We start from the raw sequence: 21895 nt of genomic DNA, 5'->3' as shown, positions 1-21895 counted from the left end.
ATGCCCGATTCACATGCGATATTCCCCGGCTCTTTTGAACTGAGTTTCGTAGTGCCTGCGGACTAGACCACCCCATCGCCTCGCTGTTCTGCTTTTTGCTCTCGGTATTACCAGTTAAGATATTCCTTCGAGGGGGCAGGGGTGTTTATTCGCTCATTTGTCTGTGTTCCTTGTCATCGTGTCTCAGCCTTCGCATAATTGTTGAGGCTACGTTACAACCGTTTCTTTAGATTCTTGCATATATTGTACTAGGCTGGCAGCTGTCATGCTCTCGCCGATATTTGAGCGCGACGTGCTTCGTTCCCCTTCAAATCTAGAGCACTCCAAAAGGGCATGCTCAGGCGTTTCATGTTTTTCTTGGCAGTATAGGCAAAATGGGGAGTCTGTGTGCTTGTATTTGTACAAATACGGCCTGAAACAGCCATGCCCAGTTAAAAATTGTGTCAGCATGAAGGTAACGTTTCCATATGTTTTCCGGATTCATTTCTGTATGTGGGGGATCATAGTGAAAGTGGTTCTTCCCTTCCCACTATCGTTCCATTTGGTCTGCCAGTTTTGTAGAGCGGTATCATCGATCCTCTGTAGGGCGTCCCTCAGTGAGGCTTTGTCACCAGATACCCACGCGTGTTTTGCATGCTGGTATTTTTGTTTCATATCATACATTTTGCCTTTATATCGAGGGGGATTCTGCCTGCTATTACCCTTGCTGCTTCGTCAGATGTGGTCCTATAGCCTCTAATGATTCTGACATTGCATAATCTGTACACCCGTTTAGCCGGTCTCAAATAGCTGGAATATTTCACTACGTCGCCTCACACTTCCACAGGATAAAACAGGATCGTGTTGCAGACGCTTGCTAACAATGCTCACATTTGTTGCCTTGGTCCACCCACATTGGGCATCAGTTTGAGCCTTCTGTCGATCATTACCCCTAAATATTTTATGGTATCTGTTGATGTTATATTGTGACCACCAACCTTTATTTGAATGTTTTCAACTTTTCGCTTAGAACTTATGAGAACCAGTGCGGTCTTATGGTCTGCTAGTCTAAGCCCAGACGATTGCAACCATTGCTTAATTTTATTGATGGTGTCCTCTACCCTTCTAATGTATCGGCCGAGGATTTTGTCCATTCCCCGACTCACACATTCATGTCATAAAATTATCTGTCAAATGAAGTCAGTTCCACTGACATTAAAATTTTTTTTCTACTTTTTATTTCCATTTAAGCTTCGCGCCTCTAAAAAAACGCCCTTTAGTACACAATAACAACCCATTTTTTATAAAAGAATGTGAATAGTTTTTGAAATTGTGAAACCATGTGAAAAATGTTCTAAGTTATTTTGCTAATATCCGTCTCAAATGGCGATTTCCACCATATTTTATGGTGAAGTGAAACGAACAGCAAAAACATTTCAGTCACATTTTGCTCTAGATTTTTATCTTTTACAGCCCAAATATATTTATGTGTATGTATATATTAATTCCATTTTAGTATAACAATTAAAGAGTTGGCTTATAGCTGTAAATAATATGCAAGCGCTTCTCGATTACATCAGCTTCGAGTACATCTTTTCTATTTCACGCTTCCTCAGCACTACCAAGGCTCCGTAGAAGCCACCCACTAGCACTCCAACGATTAACAATGCCACCGTAAAATAATAAATAAACAAGTCGAAGAGATGCAACTGGCTGGATGGCATGCCAATACCAAGAGTTTTCAACTGTGCACCACCATGATGACGCAACACATAGTCCATCCAGTACATGCACGTCTCCACAGCGCCCAGCGGCCGATCACGAAAAGCACTAGCAACCTGACGTATCGTCAATGGATATGTGTGGTCTTCTTTTAGCGCCTGCAGCGCCCAATTAAGTGACACCTCCGTTAGGTTATCATGACTTAGTTGAATGGCTACACCCAGGCGCACTGCCAACGCCATATTGTGCACTTCGTTGCGGAATATGGGCATACCAATCATGGGCACATGCCGTACTAAGCCATCCTGCAGGCTAAGCAAATCACCATTCATGAGAAATGTGCGCACATGTGGATGCGCCAATATGTCGGCTTGTGCCACGGCATGTTGCACCATTATGTTGGCAGGTAAATCCTTCAACTTCGCATGATCATGACATGTCCACACCACGCGCTCTTTCAGTTTGCCCAATGTGTTGAGCAGCAATTGCAGTGTGTGTTGCGGTATATCTGCGCAGAGTTGTTCATTGCCTAAATTCATGTAGATGACGCCAGCACGCGACTCATCTAGAAAGCGGCGTATGGGCCAGGGCAATTCGCGTGGCGGTCGTATGTGCATGCCGCCGGCAGCGATTGTGTTCGCCAGCAGTGGTCGTGGTGTCATCAGTGGGATGTGACTGTTGAGCAGCAGCATGGCCAGTTCCGCCTGCAGCGTAGCGATGCTAAGTACATTCGCACCTATGGACGTATACAAAATGTGAATTGATTACGTGAACTTGATTTATATATACAAAGTCCAATGCAAGTTATTTTTACCTTCAAAATGCGCAAAATGTTTTCGTATTAGTTGTTCCTGCGCACCCCAGTTGGCCTTCACAAATTGCTTGCGGCGTGACAAGCAGTTGCGTATGACTGTCAGGCGTTGCCAATAGCCCAGCTCCGGTTGGTATGTTTCGTAATCGTTGGGCGAACAGGCGGTGGGCACCATTTGCTCCAGCACGCGTTGCATATAATTCTCGAAATTGGTGCTCACAATACCAATTGTGGGTTTTCCGTAGAAATGTCCCACTGCTAGTAATGCTTCGGTGTAGAATAAATCGACAATCACCAAGTCATAATCGAATTCTTTGACAGGTAAATTAAGTAATTTAGTTACGGCTGTGTGCGACAGAAAATAATCGACGGCAGCGGCGCCCACAGTGGCCAGTGACTTTTGCATTGCTGCCTCGTCTAGTTGACTCAGTTTCAGGAGACCACCTGCCTCGCTGTTAGTGACTTCTAACACTGTGCGGAAGCGAATTCAAAGTAAAACGGAACGCATGTGGAAGGAAAGAAAACATAAATGAAGTTAAGTAGGATTGTTTAGAGAATACAAAAAAAAAAAAAAAAAAAATATTACAATACACTATGAATATTCTAAAAAGTTTCGTTTAATAATAAATAAATAATTGGCGCGTACATTATTGTTAGGTGTTTGGCCGAGCTCTTCCTCCTATTTGTGATGTGCGTCTTGATGTTGTTTCACAAATGGAGAGACCTACAGTTTTATGCCGCCTCCGAACAGCAGATGGCTATGTTTTTTATGAAGAGCTTTTTCATGGCAGAAATACGCTCGGAGGTTTTTCCATTGCCTGTCGAGGGACGACTACTATTAGATTCTTATGATTTAGAAGTCTCGTAGGTAGTTTGGAGGTTTTAGAGGTAGTGCAATGGATAATACTTGGGTCTATCACCATGATCAAAAAAAAGAGCGAAAGTGTGGTGTGCACCTGGCTTCTCAGCTCCGAAACGAATTCGTTTCCATAAATCGGCCAATAAGATGTTACAAAGGATCTTTCAACAGACCTTGGTTTCGTTGCGTTGGTTTCGCTAATCTATTTGATTGCTGACTGGGTAGGTGATTAGCCTGCTGCTGCCAGTCCTAAGTGGTGGAAATGCCCACCTGTCGTTGCTTAGGAGCAACGTCTTCTTACTGCTTGGAGCGCCATCTGTGTTTCATATTTTTCTGGCAGAAAGATCGCACAGTGGCTTGAGCGCTTCGCTAAAGTTGATGTGCCTGTCAATTACCGCGGTTACCCGCTTCCTCTTGCTGGCGCCACTTGATGCAATGTGTAACTGTTTTTGTTTTTGCTTGTTTGGCAGCCACCATGGAAATAATGCGGTGACTATTGTTTTGTGCGGGTGTAAGGATGGAAAGGATAAGTTTTTCTCATCCCTCAAGATTTTTTTTGTTTTTTTTAGAAACAGGAAAAGTACGTAAATTTGGAAAAGTGCGAGCACTATGCTTTACGTGGGATTCGAACCCACAACGTCGGGATGGCAGACTAGTGCACTTACGCTAGACTACCGAGGCCTAAAACAATAAATTTTTAATATTATTGTGACCTTTTAGACCAGAAAAACTTCGTGAAAAAAGATCCAGTTAGCAAAAGAAGAAATTATTTTTCATCAGGACAATGCACGGTATCACAAGAGAATTTTGACAATGGCTAAAATCCATGAATTAAATTTCCGTATTCACCAAATTTGGCCTCTAGCGACTTCCATGTATTTCGACACCTAAAATACAGTCTGTGGCAGAAGAAACAAAACTGTGTTTTTCTTGTAATTTATATAAGATATATTTCGTTCTGCTTTTTGCTGCGTAATAGTCCCACTCAATGCTGGCTATGATGCCAGTGCTAACTCAGGTTAGTGTCGTTCGAAACTTTCCCGTAAACGCAACCTAACAAAAAGGGGCCGAAATTATCTTACGCCGCGGCTGCAAAAGTAATTAAAAAATCAAACAAGTTTATTGTGATTTGGAATCAGTGGTATAAGGTGTACAAAAATGTTGATGATTTTCTTCTTTGTGACTACGCCAAGCACGATCAGTTTCTGCTAAAACGGGAATAGATGTGAGTATCAACTCCATCGAATGTCGACTAAAGGAGGCGAAAATATCCTACCGTCCCACATCATTAAAACCACTGCTCTCAGAAAAACACATTGAGAAACACCAAAACAAGAACATGGCGTTAGAGAATTGGACTGGCCCTCGCAGTCACCAGACGCAAACCTCACTGAAAATGTGTGGCGAACTATGAAAACGCATCTTGCCGGAAGGCCCATCCACGATTAAAGCAACTCGTGCGTCAAGTTCGCAAAATCTAGCTCCTGCGTGAAGTCCGTATTGTTGTACCGAAGGGTAACAGGGCTGGTCTCAAACAGCATAACACACCACCTTTCGTCAACAAATTTCCCTTGGTCGGGAAAACCCGAGTCATTCCATCCACGTAAAATCGGCTTCCATGGCAATGGCACACCAGCCACCAGAGGGAGTCTCCCTGGTCTCCTACGCCGACGACTGCACGATAATGGCGTCGGGCAATGACATTGATGACCTGCCTCAAAGCCCACGGCGACCCTCCTCACCACCTGCATAAAGGAGTCAAATTGCAACTTAAGGTAAAAGTCGATGACACACCAATTCCGACGGTAAACAACCCCACAATATTGGGAGTCACCTTTGACACTTTGCTCTCCTTCTCAGCGCATACAACTGCTATTGCCACTAAAGCCCAGAATCGCAACAAGGTTCTCAAATCGCTTACCGGCAGCACTTGGGGCAAAGGCAAAGAAATGTTGCTATCGACATTTAAGGCAATATGCCGACCGGTTATGAACTAGTGGCACGCAGTCAGACTTGCCAAAACACTGCCATTCGGACAGCGACGGGTTGCCTCCTGATGTCCCCTCTTCAACACCTTTACAATGAGGCACAGATGCTCCCTGTAATGGAGCACAACAAACTGCTCAGTAAGCAATTCCTGTTAGGGTGCTACCGTAGGTGCTTGAGCCAGAGCCGCCTCCTAGACACATCAAGAGACACCTATTAAACTACGCCGACGAGATCCAGGACAAAACTAACATACATTTACTGGACCAGACAGTGTTTAGACAGACATTCAACGACATTCATCGGGAGACCGTTACCACCTTCTTAAGCTCCCGACCACCGAATGCCGTAATCGGAGACCAACCATCACCTACAGAAGATGAAGAGCTCCAACAACAACAACGTGCTGTGGAGGACAACTAATGATGGCAAATCACACGCTCAGAAAACCACCAGTTAGCATCACGAGAATGACACTGGACTGGAACCCCCAAGGGAGCAGAAGTCACAGTCGGCTAAAGATCACTTGGAGAAGGTCGATGTTGTACGAGCTAGCGGATGCCCACCAGATGGCGTAGAAGAATGTACGTCGAAAGAGTCTTGTCGAGGCCTTATAAAGGGTGGTTAAATTTTAAGGGCCGATGTTAAATGTGAACCACACCTAAACGTCAAGTTTTTTTCCGCATTTCATTGACATTTTTCAATTTCAGACTAACTCAATTTGAACAATGGAAAGATACACAATCAATCAATGGTCAGAATGGTGGCAGGAAATGGCAACAGTGAATGACCAATTTTCGAAGAAAATCATCTTCAGTAATGAGGCACATTTTCACCTCAGTGGATTCGTCAATAAGCAGAATTGCCGCATTTGGGTGAATGATAATCCAAGAGTGATTGCCGAAAAACCAATGCACCTACAAAGAGTGACTGTTTGGTGCGATTTATAGGCCGGCGGCATCATTGAGCCGTATTTTTTTCCCAAAATGAGGCCGGTCAGGCAGTTACTGTGAATAGTGTTCGCTATCGTGAGATGATAACGAACTTTTTATAGCCTGAATTGGAAAATATGGATGTGGACGATATGTGGTTTCAACAGGACGATGCCACTTGTCACACAGCTAACGAAACAATGGCTCTTTTGCGCGAAAAATTAATTAGCCGAATAATCTCACGTCGCGGCGATGTCAATTGGCCGTCAAGATCATGTGATTTGACACCGTTGGACTTCTTGGGGGTTATTTGAAAGAAAAGGTGTACGTCGATAAGCCAGCATCAATTCATGAGCTAAAGGATGAGATTATTCGGCATTTTATCATAATAAAGAGAAATGACAATAATTTCCTAAAAAAATTGTATTTTATTCAAAATCAACACCGGCCCTTGAAACCCCTTTACTAGCGAGCAGTGTGAGTATGGAAAAAGAATGCTCTTACGATTAAAAATTTCTCAACACTGCCCATAACTCAATATCTACTGCTTAAATTTGGTACCAAATTTTACATACATACATTGCTTCCAAAATGGAAATTCCGGTTCCACAACTATTTCCTTTAAATTTTCCACACGCTCATTGAGTCGATGACTGCTGTAAATCGTCACCTTAAACGAAAAAAAAATCAGAATGAAAGTAGATTTAAATATTTTCAACGAATTTCAATAACAAAATATTTTGCCAACTCACATTATGATCTCTCTTGGCCAACTCCAACATTAAACTTTGCATTACGCTGAAATGGCCTTCACTAGGATGTGCAAACAAGCCAAGAATTTTAGCCGCATCCACTGCTAGTGGTAACCATGAAAACTGATGCAGCAACAGCAAAATAATTGGCAGGAAAACGACACGGTATAGTTGCTTTGACTGTAAAAAGAAATGAGGAAGTAAGTAAGTACCAAAAAAGGCATAGAAATATTGTGCGAGTTATTATTGCCCTTCCAGATGTTTTGCATTAGTAGTTTGTATGTGTAAATAAATATGAAGTTATGTAAGAAGACAAAAATCACTGCGTCTGTCAGTAACTAAGTGTACCTGTATAAAAAGGGTCTTTCAAAAGACGCGCCTACATGTTTTTTAAAATAAAACATGTAAAAATTTAGATTTCTTTTATTCAAAATACGGCTTTCAACAATTGTATGTGAAAAATGAAATCATTTAAATATCCACCACCAGGTAAAATCCGCCAAACAGTCGATTAGCGAATGCCTAATTGTTGAGAACGTCGATGCTGTATATTGTTCAGCAATATTTTGCGCTACAGCAAAAATACTATCAACATACCGTTCAGTTTTTGTCTTCCAGTGCTTTCTCTATCCTCGACAGAACCAGTTTCGTGAAAATTTTTCATCAATCTTTGAATTGTCGACTCATTCGGACGATCACGAATTTTGCGATTTGCTGTTTTTAAAGATCGGCCGTTTTCATAGATAATAACACATGAGCTGAAAGGTTCCGGGCCTAACAAGGAAAACACGTATTTTTGCCTTGCCGAAGTTCAAGGCACCAACATCAGCGATAAGCTCTTCATTCAAGCAAAAATTCTTAGGTTAGGTTAGGTTAGCCTGGTTGGCATTAGGCCACGCATATACCTTTTGGTCCCTAGCGATACCAGATGGAGACCGACCTCTTTGAATACTGAAAGTAGACATCATGTAGGATGTCACGCTTTTGGCAAATCTAAGCAGAGCTGGGATATCCGCTTTTGAAACGTCCTCTAGACCCTCCAACAGTGCGGCTCCTAGGCATTTTAAACGCTTTTTAATAATGACGGAAAAACGTACAGAAGGTGTTCTAATGTTTCCCCAACATCCTCTCTGCATTTCCTGCTTTTCTACAGCAAAAACTTCCGCTTGAAAAATACTGCTCTGGTCTGGCAGCTTGATAGGCTACCTAATCGGTAGTTTTGAGCAGTAAATGCAAGCTCCCACTCCATCTAAAGTTTTAGAGCCGCCTGTGTAATCCTATGGCCAGGCTTCATGCCTTTGTGCCATCCCTCCTCTTCAATTGTAGTACGAAACCTTCTCTCCCAATTAAAGTACGGAGTCATGCAGTCTGTGCAACCTGAACTCTTCTTTCCTATTGAGCTATGTCCGAAGGTTCTACAGGTGAATACTCCGGCAGCCCCTAACCTCCCTGCGGATTTCGTTGCCAGATTTTCCGCCTTAAGGTCAATAAGAGCAGCGAGTCGCTGAATCCTTTCCAGTGGCATTAAGTATGTCAGCGAAATTTTTTACCGGCGAGCATTTTTTTGAGGTCAGTAGCCACTGGGAGCCAAATCTGGTGAATACAGTGGATGTGGGAGCAATTCGAAGTTCAATTCAAGTAGTTTTACCACTGCTGAGAATCATCACCATGATTTTGTGTTTGGTCAACAGGGCGCAAACGCAGCACCCACTTTGAACAGAGCTTTCTCATAGTCAAATGTTCATGAAATACAAAGCCAACGCCTTCTTTGGATATCTTTACGATGTCAGCTAACTCACGCAGCTTCACTTTTTGATCATACCACCTCATTTCGACGCCCAGATGCCCACGGCGTTGTGCGTCCTCGGTGTCTCTACGACCTCGTTTGCTAGCCAGGAAAGGTACTATTCTTCCCTTCAACTGCTTAGTGATAGAAGTACCATTGGGATACCCATGGCCACGAGCAAATTAATCATCAAAAACAACATTATCCGAGAGCCCAATAGGTCATGGAGAGATGAAGGCACGCGCGTAACAGCTAGGCTACTGTGGCCGCAAATAAATAAGAAAAAGACAAAGGAACTGCTCTGCCTTTGAAGACAGGATATCTTGAAAGTCGTTGCGAGCATAACCGGTCATGGGCTATTTGGCAGGCATTCCTTGAGACCAGGACTCGTCTCCCACGATTATTGTGGAAGCTGTAGAGATAAAGAAGAAATCGTTGAGCACTTCCTTTGCAATTGTCCTGCCTTAACTAAAACCAGAGCAAGTTTTATAGGTAAATACTTTTTCAATTATCTTACGGAACTATCCGGCGTGGGGTTTAGACCAATCCCGCGTTTCATAAGAGCCACAAAATGGTACACGAATCAAAACAAATGAGGTTCCCGTGTCGAGGAGTGGTATCACAACGGACCTGTAAAGTCTAAGACCGACTACCACCATAACCTAACCTGTTCTATCATTTAAAATTGTAAATCTGTCTACTTAACAAACGTCAAAGTTGCCATAGAGAAGAGGTATCGTCTAGAAATTTTCCACTCTTGACATTTAGGCGGCACTTTGGACAGAGCCTTTATGTGAATGTACATGTGCACATATATCCTAATACTTGAAAGTTCAAACCTATGGAAGGCAGTGGTTGTAAATTTGCTATGGGCGCCATCCATTTTCTGCCCCTTTTTATGACAATAAATTTTTGTAAGGCTGCTATGAGTTTAAGAATTTTCATTGTGTTGGTCTTTTCATTTTTATTTTTCCTTATCCTGTTCGTTGCTTTATGGGCGATTTCAATTTAATTTTCTATCAAAAAAGCGAAGCTTAGTGCAAGGAAGAAGACAGCCAAGAGCAATTCATGCAATTTTATTTGGGCCAGAGTTGTAGAGCTTCCAAGGAGATGAAAGACTGAATGAAGAAATAATTTTGCTACCTTTTTAAAATGTGAATCAAGTATACCGAAGTATGTTCTTTATTCAAAATATACAACAAAAAAAAAATCATTTTGAATATTCACACATTACACAAACTGGTTATAGTCTTCGCTTTAATTATCAGAAAGCCTTGTGTTATTATATCCATACGAATTATTGTCTCTAATCAAATGAGTCGGTCTGTATGTCACCAATATTTTAGAAATAAATGAATTCTTGCGTAAAATGTACGAAGCAATCAAAAATGAAATCCGTTCCACATGCAAATATTTTTTGGCAAATAAATCCGTATCCAAGGGATTAAATTAAAATCTCTCAAATGTATTACGCCAACAATTTGTTTTGCTATTATTATTTACATTCACAAACATATTTACATACACTGAAGAGCAAAACTGTAACAAAATGTAATACTTTCTATTTCAACACATTTTTTTTTAGACATGTTTTAACAAATCAAATATTTTTTTTGCATAACTTTATTGGCATGTATGTACTCTCTCTCTCAAACCGGTTTGGTGTCAATGCAACAACAACAACACTAGTAGCAAGCAATAATGCAAATAAAGACAAATGTTACAGTTTTGCACTCACTCTTAATTTTCAAATTTTCCGTTATTTTTCTCGTAATTATATATTTGGTGGATTTTTAATTATTATAAACGTGACCGTGAATAAGACAAAATGTTAAATCGGGAAGTACAACGCCAAATAATTGATTTGCTGAAGAAGGGCGAGTCTATAAGAAAAATAGCTAAAAAATTCGAAGTGAGCCACATGGCTGTGCAAAGGCTGCGGAAAAATGTACCAGACGCTGTTCCCAGTAACAAAGGAGGCCGGCCAAGGAAGATAAGCGACCGCGATGCCCGCCATCTGGCAAATTTGGTAACAAGCAGCAAGGCGGTCACTCCCAAAGAAGCACTAAAGATGCTGGATATTGATGCCAGTCAGTGGACAGCCAGGCGCAGCCTGTCAAAACTGGGGCTAAAGGCAGCGGAGAAGAAAACTAAGCCAATGCTGACAAAAAGACATGTGCGGTTGAGGCGGGATTTTGTTGCGGCTCACCAAAGCTGGACAGTTGAAAATTGGGATCAGGTACGTCTTTATAAATGGATTATAAAAGACCTTTTTTCACAAAATTTCAAAACGATTGCAGGTTATTTGGTCTGATGAAACCGAAATCAATCGATTTCAGTCAGATGGTCGGGCCTGGTATTGAGTTAAAGACCCAAATGCAGTCCAGCCACATCACATCAAGCAGACAGTAAAACATGGTGGTGGCTCCATTATGGTGTGGGGCTGCATTTCCAAAAATAGTGTGGGTCCTTTAGTACGAATAGACGGTATAATGCGGAAAGAGGAATACCTGGCCATATTGCAACAAAATCTGCCGGGTGTAGTGGAAAGTATGGGTCTTGCTGCTGAAAAAGTAATTTTTTAGCAAGACAATGACCCTAAGCACACCGCACATGTTGTACGAAATTGGATGCAACGCCAACAATTTCGTAACTTGAAGTGGCCTCCACAATCACCGGACATGAACCCAATCGAAAATTTATGGAGTCATGTAAAATCGAAGCTTGCCGAATATTCAAGTCCGCCCAGTGGAGTTAATGAGCTGTGGGAGCGAACACGCGATGTATGGGATGCTATTCCGACTGACTTTGTCTTGAGGTATACACGAAGTATGCCCAATCGTATCCACGAGCTGAAAAAATCCAAAGGATATTGGACATCTTATTAATATTTATTTTATTTATTGTAAAAAATAAAAAATGGGTTGAGTGCAAAACTGTAACATTTGTCTTTATTTGCATTATTGCTTGCTACTAGTGTTGTTGTTGTTGCATTGACACCAAACCGGTTTGAGAGAGAGAGTACATACATGCCAATAAAGTTATGCAAAAAAAATATTTGATTTGTTAAAACATGTCTAAAAAAAATGTGTTGAAATAGAAAGTATTACATTTTGTTACAGTTTTGCTCTTCAGTGTATGTCTTTTGCAGAGAAAAAAATTACATTGTCCATACGTTACAAAAGCAAGCGCACAAACACGTAAATATTAATGCACTGAAGCACTCGCATTTACTTTTATTGCGACCAAGCGATGGCGAGTTGTAAATGGGAGGCAGGTGATATTAGTACTGAAGAATAAAACAATAATATTTAACACAAAAAGAATTGAACACAAAAAGTTCGTTGTCAGGTGCGTGACATTAAAATGGCTTAGATGCTTGATGAAGTGCGTGAAATGATATTAAATTACTATAAAGACGGCAAAAGCCTACGAGGAGTCATTGAATTGGTTTAATTAAGTCTCGGCACTGTTCATTATCGAGCGTTAAGTGGCAAAAATTGCAAGCAAAATGAATAAAGCAAAAACTACACATAACAAGATTTTCAATGACAGTGATTCTATAATACAGGGTGGCTGATGAAAGCCGCTACCAAAAAAAAATTGAATAACTTTTTTCTTTTTAAGTTATCTGTTCCATTTTTGTTTTAATTTGCAGATTGATCTTTAAAATTTATTAAAATGAATAACTGGGACACGCAAACAAGAATTTGGATAGTCCGCCGCTATCACGCACTGGAGTCCGTAGTTTTGGTACAGAGAGAGTACAGGCGGATGTTTGGCGGCGATCCCCCGAGCAGATGGACCATAATGAGACTGGTGAATAATTTTGCTGAGCAAGGAACAGTCGCAAGAAGGCCTTATCATCGAAACCCACCAGTTCGGACGGAGGAAACGATCGCTGCTGTAGCTGCAGCTATACAAAGCAATCCAAGGGTTTCAACAAGAAGCTTATCTGCTCAACTTGGTGTCAGCCGACAGTCTTTGCAAACAATAATGCACAAAGATTTAGACTTATTTCCCTACAAAATTCAAATGGTTAACAAACTGAAAGCAGCAGACTTGCCGATTCGCTTGGAATTTTGCCAGAAGATCCTGCAAATGGTGGAAGAAGACCAAAACATGTTAAACTGCCTTTTCATGTCTGATGAGGCCCATTTCGATTTAAACGGCAATGTGAACAAACAAAATTGTCGAATATGGAGTATTTCTAACCCACAGATACTCCACGAGACGGAATTGCATCCTCTTCGCGTGACAGTGTGGTGTGCGGTTTCTTCACGCTGTATTGTCGGGCCTTATTTTTTTGAAGAAAATGGTCACACCGTTACGGTTACTGGAGACCGTTATTTGTTATTGTCGCAACTCTCAAAGCAGCAATGAACAACTTTTTACTAAGATGCCACACTTGTGTCAACGAGCATGGGGGGCATTTAAATTCAATTATTTTTAAAACTAGTTAAGCTACATGTAATAAAATTTAATGACCTTCAACTTGAAAACAAAAATAAATGAATTCCATACACTAAAAAAAAGTTATTTGAGTTTCTTAATGTAGCAAAATTCATCAGCCACCCTGTACAATAGATGGATCTTATGATGCGTGGAAATTCACATGAGACGCTCCAATGATTACCAATGAATTTGAAAAATATCTTGGCAAAAAGTGCCATTCTGAAGCTGTCCGCAGAGACCTAAGGGAAGTTGATTTCCATGGACGCACAGCCCGCAACAAGCCATTTATTTATTACAGCGCAGTTGCGGCCAACATTTCAAAAATATTGTCTTTAAAAAATCGCAGGTTCTCCCCTGTCGCCCCTTCCCTCCCCGCCATCGTACTTGATGACGTCATGAGCCAACTGACCCTGCACAAAAAAGGCATCGTATGGAGTTTCATTAGACATCTTGGGGACCTGGACTTCGCCGATGACATCTGCCTCCTCTCTCACAAACTCTCTAACAGGCAAGCGAAGGCGGACAAACTAGTCGCGCTGGCACACACATCGCCAAGAGCAAAGCCATGAGAGTTAACCACAATAACGCAAGGCAGATATTGGTTGACGGATGCCCGGTGGAATTTGTTGAAAGCTTCAGCTACCTCGGCTGGGGGAACAGATGAAGATGTCAACTCCAGGCTAAACAAAACAAGGGCGGCATTCAGGCGAACGCATGAAGTATGGGGGAGTTCGCAAATATCCTAAACTACGAATATTCGGCTCATTCATGAAGTGCGTATTGTTGTACGGAAGTGAAACATGGGTGATTTCTAACAACCACATACAGAGACTACAATTCTTCGTCAACAAATACCTCCGCAAAATCTGCAGAATATTCTCGCCAAACACCATCAGTAACGACGCACTGTGGAAATTAACGAGGAACCCATCCTTGGGCAAATCAAACGCAGAAAGTGGGTCACACATTGAGAAAACTACCAGGTAGCATCACGAGAATCACACTGGACTAGAACCCGCAAAGGAGCAGAGGTCACGGTCGACCAAAAAACACTTGGAGAAGGTCGATGATGTGCGAAAAAGTAGATGCCGACATCTCATGGGACGGTGCAAAAACAACAGCACAGAACCGTGTACGATGGAAGAGTCTTGTCAAGGTCCTATGCTCCCGAGAGGAGTGAACATGAAGAAAAAAAATCTTTAAAAAATAAATGTCATGAATGGATCTACACAAAAATAGTAAAGATTGCCCAATAAATTTGAATTTTCAATTTAAAATCCGATACCTCTGAATTGATCACCCTTTAGTTTCGGCGGCATACTCTACTTATATATGGCCCAAGTAGGCTGATTTCCTGCGTCTAATGCGTCTTAGAAGCTTTCTTTCGCTATTAACTCTTCGTAGTACTTCAGAGTTGGAGATACGCTCGGTCCACCGAATTTTCAGTAGCCTTCTTAGTATCCACATTTCGACTGTTTTTATACGATTCACACAGAAACTTTTATCGTTCAAATTGCCGAGTCATGTAACAAAACTGGCAACATTACTACTAACTACTTTGCTCGAAAATAAACGTGCATCAAAATATGAATTCATCTAATGGTATTTCGCAGCAGTAAAACTTCAGCAGTTGTAATATTGATCCCGATTTATTGGTACACTTGAATAGAGGCACTAACTAAATAGGACAAAATATTAACAAATATAGGAAAGAAAGTTAAATAAATAAATTTAAAGCTAATGAGTTTAGAAATTCATAAAATACATTCTTTCACACCGGAAAGTCAAGTGGAATAAATCTGAAGGTCCGGCACTCGAAGCGCAACCAATTAAAAAGTCCATAAATTTAGTTGGAAAATTAGTGCAGAAACGAATCGCAAGCTGCCCGAATGTGACTAGCAGGTATTTTGGCCCACTCGCAAACAATGAATTTTTGTTTAGCCTTTCTTGGTTCCCTCGAGCTTTGTGAGACGGTACCGAGTCTGACTTGTTGCTGCTTTGGTGTGAGATCATGCACCTTTTGGATCCAATCAGACTTGACTTTGAGATGATTTTTCAGTCGGCGGATGCCAGTCAGATATTTTCAGTTCTTTCACCGTTTGATTGGCACTTCGTCGGGGATTTGGCTCAAGTCGCTTCTTCACTTTTTGAACCATTTCACGTGACGTTGCCAAATCTATGTATATATAATATAATGCAATCACACTATTTCTTTTGAAATCCATTATTAATTTTCTTTTTTCGCGTTTACACTCGGCAAAATGCTTCCACGCGCTTATAAACAATTCTCTGGACTGTCATTTAGCCAACTAGCAAACTCAACTGCGCGAGCGGGCGGAAGTTGGTTCCACTACGAGTGCCAGACCCTGTATGTAAGAGCATAACGCGCATAATTCGTGCTAAGCAATTTAAGACGAATCTTGGACGATGACATTATCCGATGGGGGCAAGCCTTGGAGTGTTTGAGGGAAAGATTCTGCGGAAAAGTTTTGGACCTTTGCACGTTGGCAACGGCGAATATCCTAGGCGATGGAAGAATGAGCTCTATGAGCGGCTTAGATGGTTGGGTCGTGTCGTCCGAATGGATACAAATGCTCCGGTTCTGAAAGTATTCGATGCGGTAACAGCTGGTTCCGGTAGAGGAAGGTCTCCCTTGCGTTGGAAAGATCAGGTGTGTCCAACTGGCGCCGGTTAGTACGAGAAAGAAACGACTGGCGCGCTTTCTTAAACTCGCGAATCAAGAAGAAGAAGAAGCTAAATTAAATCTCAGTGAAATCAAATGGACAAAATATGCACAAAACTAGATAGGAACCAGTCTTGAAGGGAATTAAGATACTCCGGCTCATATGCTCTATTTCCATTTCCATTCTCCATTCCATATTTCTTTGCCCCACTTGCTGGTAGGAATTTTATTTGCGCTGGATCGGTCACTTTAAGTATTTAATATTTTATTATTTATTATGACTTTTATATTATTATATACTATTTTATTACTTTATTTTTTATTTGTTCTATGCACTTTTTATTTATGAGAAAAAAATATATAAAAATTTTCGAGCATCAAATCATCACAACAACATAATTTTAACCGCCAAATGGTGCGCACAGATGCTATCCGTACAACTACAATAAACATACTCTTACAAACACATATGTATGTACATACGCACATTAGGGTGCATCATTTTCTATACAAAAAAATTAATACTGTTTTTAATCCGAATTACAAAACTTATTATATGTTAAGACTTCCGAAAAAATATAATATTTCGGAAAAGTATTAAGACTTACGTGAGCTGTGCCGATTTCAAAATATTTCCTAAATTCGCTTTTTTTTCAATAAATAAAATTAGTACAAAAATAAATAATAAATAAATAAAAATATGTTTTCCCAAAAATCATCTCAGACCATAGAAAAGTTCAAGGTGCATTCATTAAAGGATAAGGTCAATCTAATATATTAAAGGTGGTACCGGTAAATTAGATGACTTATTTTTTTTTTCTTTCGCCGTGCCCATGTAGCTGTCAGCCCAGAATGAAGCTAGGCGAATTCATTCTTTGTTTTCTACTTCGCCAATACTCTGTTTTGACAATCAAACGTACAAAACTTTGTTGTTGGTCTTTGATGAATGCGCCTTGTTAAAGGTGGTGGCACTAGATCAATAACAACCTTGTGTACATTGGAATATCAAGACAAAAGAAAGTAGAAATTAAAAAAAGAAAAGGACGAACTATGTTGCACAGCCGACATGAAGTTGAAGCTAGAAGCGTACGACGATAGCGAAAGAAAAAAAAACAAATCAGCTGATTTACCGATACCACTCAAGGCGAATTGAGTATCTCAGGTGGCGCTATTAAAAAACGGTTCCTTTATTTTTCGCGATTTTGACAAGTTTGGCGTCAGCTACCTTCTCAATACAAAACAAACAAAAGTAGGAGAAATTACATGTTTGTTAAAATTCAGTGAATGGCTTGGTAGTATTGAGGGGTTACATGGGTTTCGTGGGTTCAAAAAATCGATCTTTTTTTTGGATTATTAATTTAATTAATTACAATATCTCAAGAATATTATCCTAAATTTTCAAGTCGATCCGAATAATAGTCTCGGAGATACAGCCTTTGGGAGGCGTGCGTTCCAAACGACTTTTATTGTTACTCAAAACTTTAAACGCGTTTGTCAAATGTTCTCGAAAACTACTCAACCGATCTTGATGAAATTTTACACAGGTGTTCGAGATACAATTTACTCGTGCTTGGATGAAGGATTTTGTTTTTTTTTTCAATTAAAACTATTTAAAAAATTTCATTTTTTTAGAAAAATGTCTGCCAAATTCCAATTTTTACTTTTTTTTTTCTTTCCTTCGTTCAATCACGAGTTTATGGTTTTAACTAAAACACTTATTTTTGTTTTTTCATTTTTGATGATCCTGTCAGGAGTTATGCTGACAACGCGGACGCTCCTTTTTTCAAGGGGTCACCGTAATTGACGTCACAATGGAGGAGTTTTAATTTTTGTTTTGAAAATTTCAGAAATTATTCTTTAAATATGTATCTATAAGACAGAAAAAAGTTTGAATTATATAAATAATTTTTTGCATAGAAAAAAATATATTGAAAATAGGCCATGTAAACCCATGTAACCCCTTAACGGTGGTGGAACTATACCTTTTCAACTTCAAATTGGGACTAAACACATTCAAATTGGGACCAAACACATTCAAATTGGGACTAACCAACTTCAAATTTGGAATAAACACATTCAAATTGGGACTAAACAATTTCAAATTGGGAATAAACACGTTCAAATTGGGAATAAACAATTTGAATGTCTTTTAAACTTTAGTCATAAGGATTGTAATTAAATAAATAAAGAATGCTGTGCATAAAACCGATATTTTTGTTGAATTTTGTTTTTCTTATTTTATTCATATTTTATTAATTAATATGACACCGTGAAATGGCTTACATTAAAAAAATTGAAGCTGATAATATTAAAAAACAAATTCAAGCAATGTACAACAAGAATGAAGATTGGAGAGCACTATCAAACACATTAGGAGTAAACAAGTCTACTGCATATATGTAGGTGGGTTAAGGAAAACCCACAAAGTGAAAAACAACGTGGAGGAAAAAGGAAAAATAAAATAACAAATGAACATCATTTTTTAATGGAACAATATATTGAAGAAAATCCAAAAATAACACTAAAACAACTTAAAGAAAAATTCCAGCACCATCATCACGTTAAAGCCTCTACAGAATGTTTCCGCAAACATTTAGATAATTTAATCTATACATTGAAAGAGATTCGAAACGAACCTGAAAGAGCAAATAATGAAGAAAATAAAAGAAAAAGATGTGTGTATGTTCAGAAACTTTTAGAATATCAATCGGAGAATAAACCTATTATTTATATGGATGAAACCAATTTTAACTTATTTATATCCAGAAAACGAGGCCGGTCCAAAAAAGGAAGCCGTTGTACGTTTATTTCAGCTGGAAGTCGTGGAGCTAATATTCACTTAATTGGATGTATAGGAAATCTGGGTTTAATTCATCATGAAGTAAGAAGAGGTGCATTTAAAAAAGCAGAAGCTAATTAGTTTGTTCGTCGTTGTCTTCGTAATGCTCGAAATATTTGTTGATCACCGCCTGCTGAGATTAAGTCCATACAGCCCAACGCTCAACCCAATTGAGCTTGCCTGGTCAACCCTGAAAGCTGGTGTAAAACGTGAGCTGGCAATTGAACTGCCACAAATTTTGGCTGGCGAAAATAGAGTAGATATGACTCAAACTGAGTATCGCCTGCAACGGCTAGAAAATGTAATACAACCGAACATCGCCAAATTAAATATAGCTACTTGTGCCAAATATGTCGCCCATGTCCAAAGATTTATACCAGATGCGTTAAATATGAATGACATGTCTTTTTAATCATATGTAATAATTATTTGTATTAATCAATTTAATTTGTTGTGTTATTATATATATATACCTTTTCAATTATTAGTTGTGTTATTTGTTATGATGATTTATAATGTTTAGTATGTTACAATAAATAACTTCAAATTTGCATCAATTTAAAAATGCTTAATTTCTACTTAAAATGCTAAATTCCAACTTAAAATTCTTATTACTAAAGTTGAAATTCTTTATTCCCAATTTGAAATTGTTTAGCCCCAATTTGAATGTGTTTAGTCCCAATTTGAATGTGTTTAGTCCCAATTTGAATGTGTTTAGTCCCAATTTGAAGTTGAAAAGGTATAGACCAACAACACTGTAAAGAACAAATAATGAATTCGCCTTGTTTTATTCTGTGCTGACAGCCACATGGACACGGCGAAAAAAAACAAGTCAGCTGATTTACCAACACCACCTTTAATAGATTCGCCTTGCTTGATTATTCATAACTCTTACGACACGGCGAGTTCAGAAGTCGCAATCGCATATTCCATCATTCTTGAATACCACCTTGAATAGATTCGCCTTGGAAGAATTTTAAAACTGTGTGAATGGAATTGAAATAAAGAGTTTTTTCGTGCTATTTTTTACTTCTTTTTTGAATCATAGGTTTGAGAAGAACTTGAAATATTCAGCCAAAAATGGGAAAAGTTTGAAAATAAACCCATTCACGATCTAATTTTTCCGTCTATATCAGCACACCTCCGTTCCGAGGTGTGATTCCTTTGCAAATTTCTTTAAACATTTTTATGCAGACCAAAAGGTCTTAAACAAACAAAAAGCTTAAACAATTCTGCCATCTGAGTAGTTTTTTTTTTTTTAAATCTTTACAAAGAGTAATTTTAGCTATCAAACTCTCGATTTTTGGAAGTATTTCACGTAAATTCTAATATTTTTCCGAAATATTTTGGCACAAGTCCTCGAATACATAAAATTTTATAATTCCGTTGGGAAACACCTACTTTGTTTTAGGTGCAGCACCCTAATATACCATACATACATACATACATACATACACATATTGTATACATAAAATGTGCATGTGAGTGTTCATATTAAGAGATACAAATGTATGTGCGCACAGATGCTTGGCTACAGAAATCTATGCCAGTCCTATTTGGACACATCAGAGGCGCACGCACACTTTTTTGGCTTATCACCACCCCGCACGAAAGTCGGCCTCGATATTTGTCGATAGTGTACATTATTAGAGATTCATTATTACTTGTGCAGCTTTTTTGAAATCTTCATTAAATATGATAATAATAAGCAAGTTGGCTGATTTTGATTTCTCTGCTACTTTAAGAAGTTGAAATTTACCATTTTATTGTAGTTTTGATTTTCTGAACTGTCTTCACAACTTTTTATTTGAAAATTTTGTTTTCTTTGTGCTACGTATTTTTTTTTTTTTTGTAAGTCTGTATGTATTTTTGCTACACTTGAGACACTTCCCGTTCCGTTCGCGACATTATAAAATTAGCCTTCAATTAAAGCATTGCCGCTGTTGGCTCTCGCTTCGACCCGGCGTAGAGAACTAAATTGTGGAGAATTGATCGCTTAATGCTGGACTCCAGAGCGCCAGCCATTGTAGACATTCCTATTTTTATACTTACATACATACGTACATATGTACATACATACGTACATATGTACATACATATGCACATGCATGTTTATGAATTTTGTGTAATGGAATTGGTCGTCATATGCGAAGCCCCTCTTTTACATACACATACACGCATGCCTGATGTGACTTTGAGGATAGTTGCTCTCATTTCACGCTGTTCATATTGGGTGCATATGTATGTGAGAGTTTGCGCTTTTATCGCTACCGGTAGTCAATTGCGCTGCCGACGATCTTGTTGCTTCTCATGTGTTTGGGAGTCGTACACTGTATTGCTGCATTGGGGATTACTATGGTTTCATGTGGCATGGTCATGCATAAAAATTATATTCATAATGCAGCCAACACTGTCCGAACTGAGTGCTGCCAGAAAAAGAATTTGCATACGTATGCGTTGGAAATGCAGAAGCACATTTAAAAAGTATCATATACAAATTTGCATATAGCAGCAAGAGCAGAAAATAAAAAGCTCTGAAAGTTGCTGATTCGCAAAAAGGAAGCTTACTTAAAAATAATTTTTGCGCATATATAAAAATATAAAAAAAATATGTTTGTAAATATTTAAAAGAGTCTATCATCCATTTGAATAGTTCGCTATTGAAATTTTCCTGCATTTTCCAGCCAAACAGCCACTTGCTATTTAAATTGCCATTTGCCCAAATTATGTATTATGCCAATACTCGCGACTGCAAATAAATCGCAAAAATTAAAGCAGAGCTAATCCAAGAAAATCCACAAGACTAGCATCAGCAGCCGCTTAAAGTTTAATAGCTTTTATATGGGCAAAAATTGCAAATCAGCATGAAACTCAACTTGTGGGTTAGAAGGCAGTAAGACAGAAAGTCTTCGAAACTTTTTACAGCATGCGAAAGAGGATAACTGTACTTGGCGTAAATAAAGCTAATGTATCTTTTTGCGATAACGGTACTTCGGTTTTTTATAGGCAAACAGCTATTTTCAAATAAAACACAAAGTAATCAATGAAATGGCCAATAATTTTGCTTTGATGTTTCTAAATAAGTTTGGCA

The 21895-nt window shown here is 39.2% G+C and overlaps 1 protein-coding gene across 1 annotated transcript; it reads right to left on the bottom strand.

Annotated features, from left to right (window-relative positions):
* Positions 1 to 1224: 1224 nt before the first annotated feature.
* Positions 1225 to 20792, bottom strand: LOC128867767 (UDP-glycosyltransferase UGT4). The gene is made up of 5 exons (XM_054109244.1): positions 20564 to 20792; positions 7042 to 7221; positions 6869 to 6959; positions 2516 to 2983; positions 1225 to 2437 (listed from the first exon to the last, which is right to left on the bottom strand). The coding sequence occupies exons 1-5, from the start codon at positions 20564 to 20566 to the stop codon at positions 1551 to 1553; spliced, it is 1629 nt and encodes a 542-aa protein (XP_053965219.1). The 5' UTR covers positions 20567 to 20792; the 3' UTR covers positions 1225 to 1550.
* Between the last annotated feature and the right edge of the window lie 1103 nt (positions 20793 to 21895).

The sequence above is a fragment of the Anastrepha ludens genome, chromosome 6, assembly GCF_028408465.1.
Source record: "Anastrepha ludens isolate Willacy chromosome 6, idAnaLude1.1, whole genome shotgun sequence".
Lineage (NCBI taxonomy): Eukaryota > Metazoa > Arthropoda > Insecta > Diptera > Tephritidae > Anastrepha > Anastrepha ludens.
Note: the sequence above shows the minus strand (reverse complement) of the source record. Positions and strands in the feature narration are given on the sequence as shown.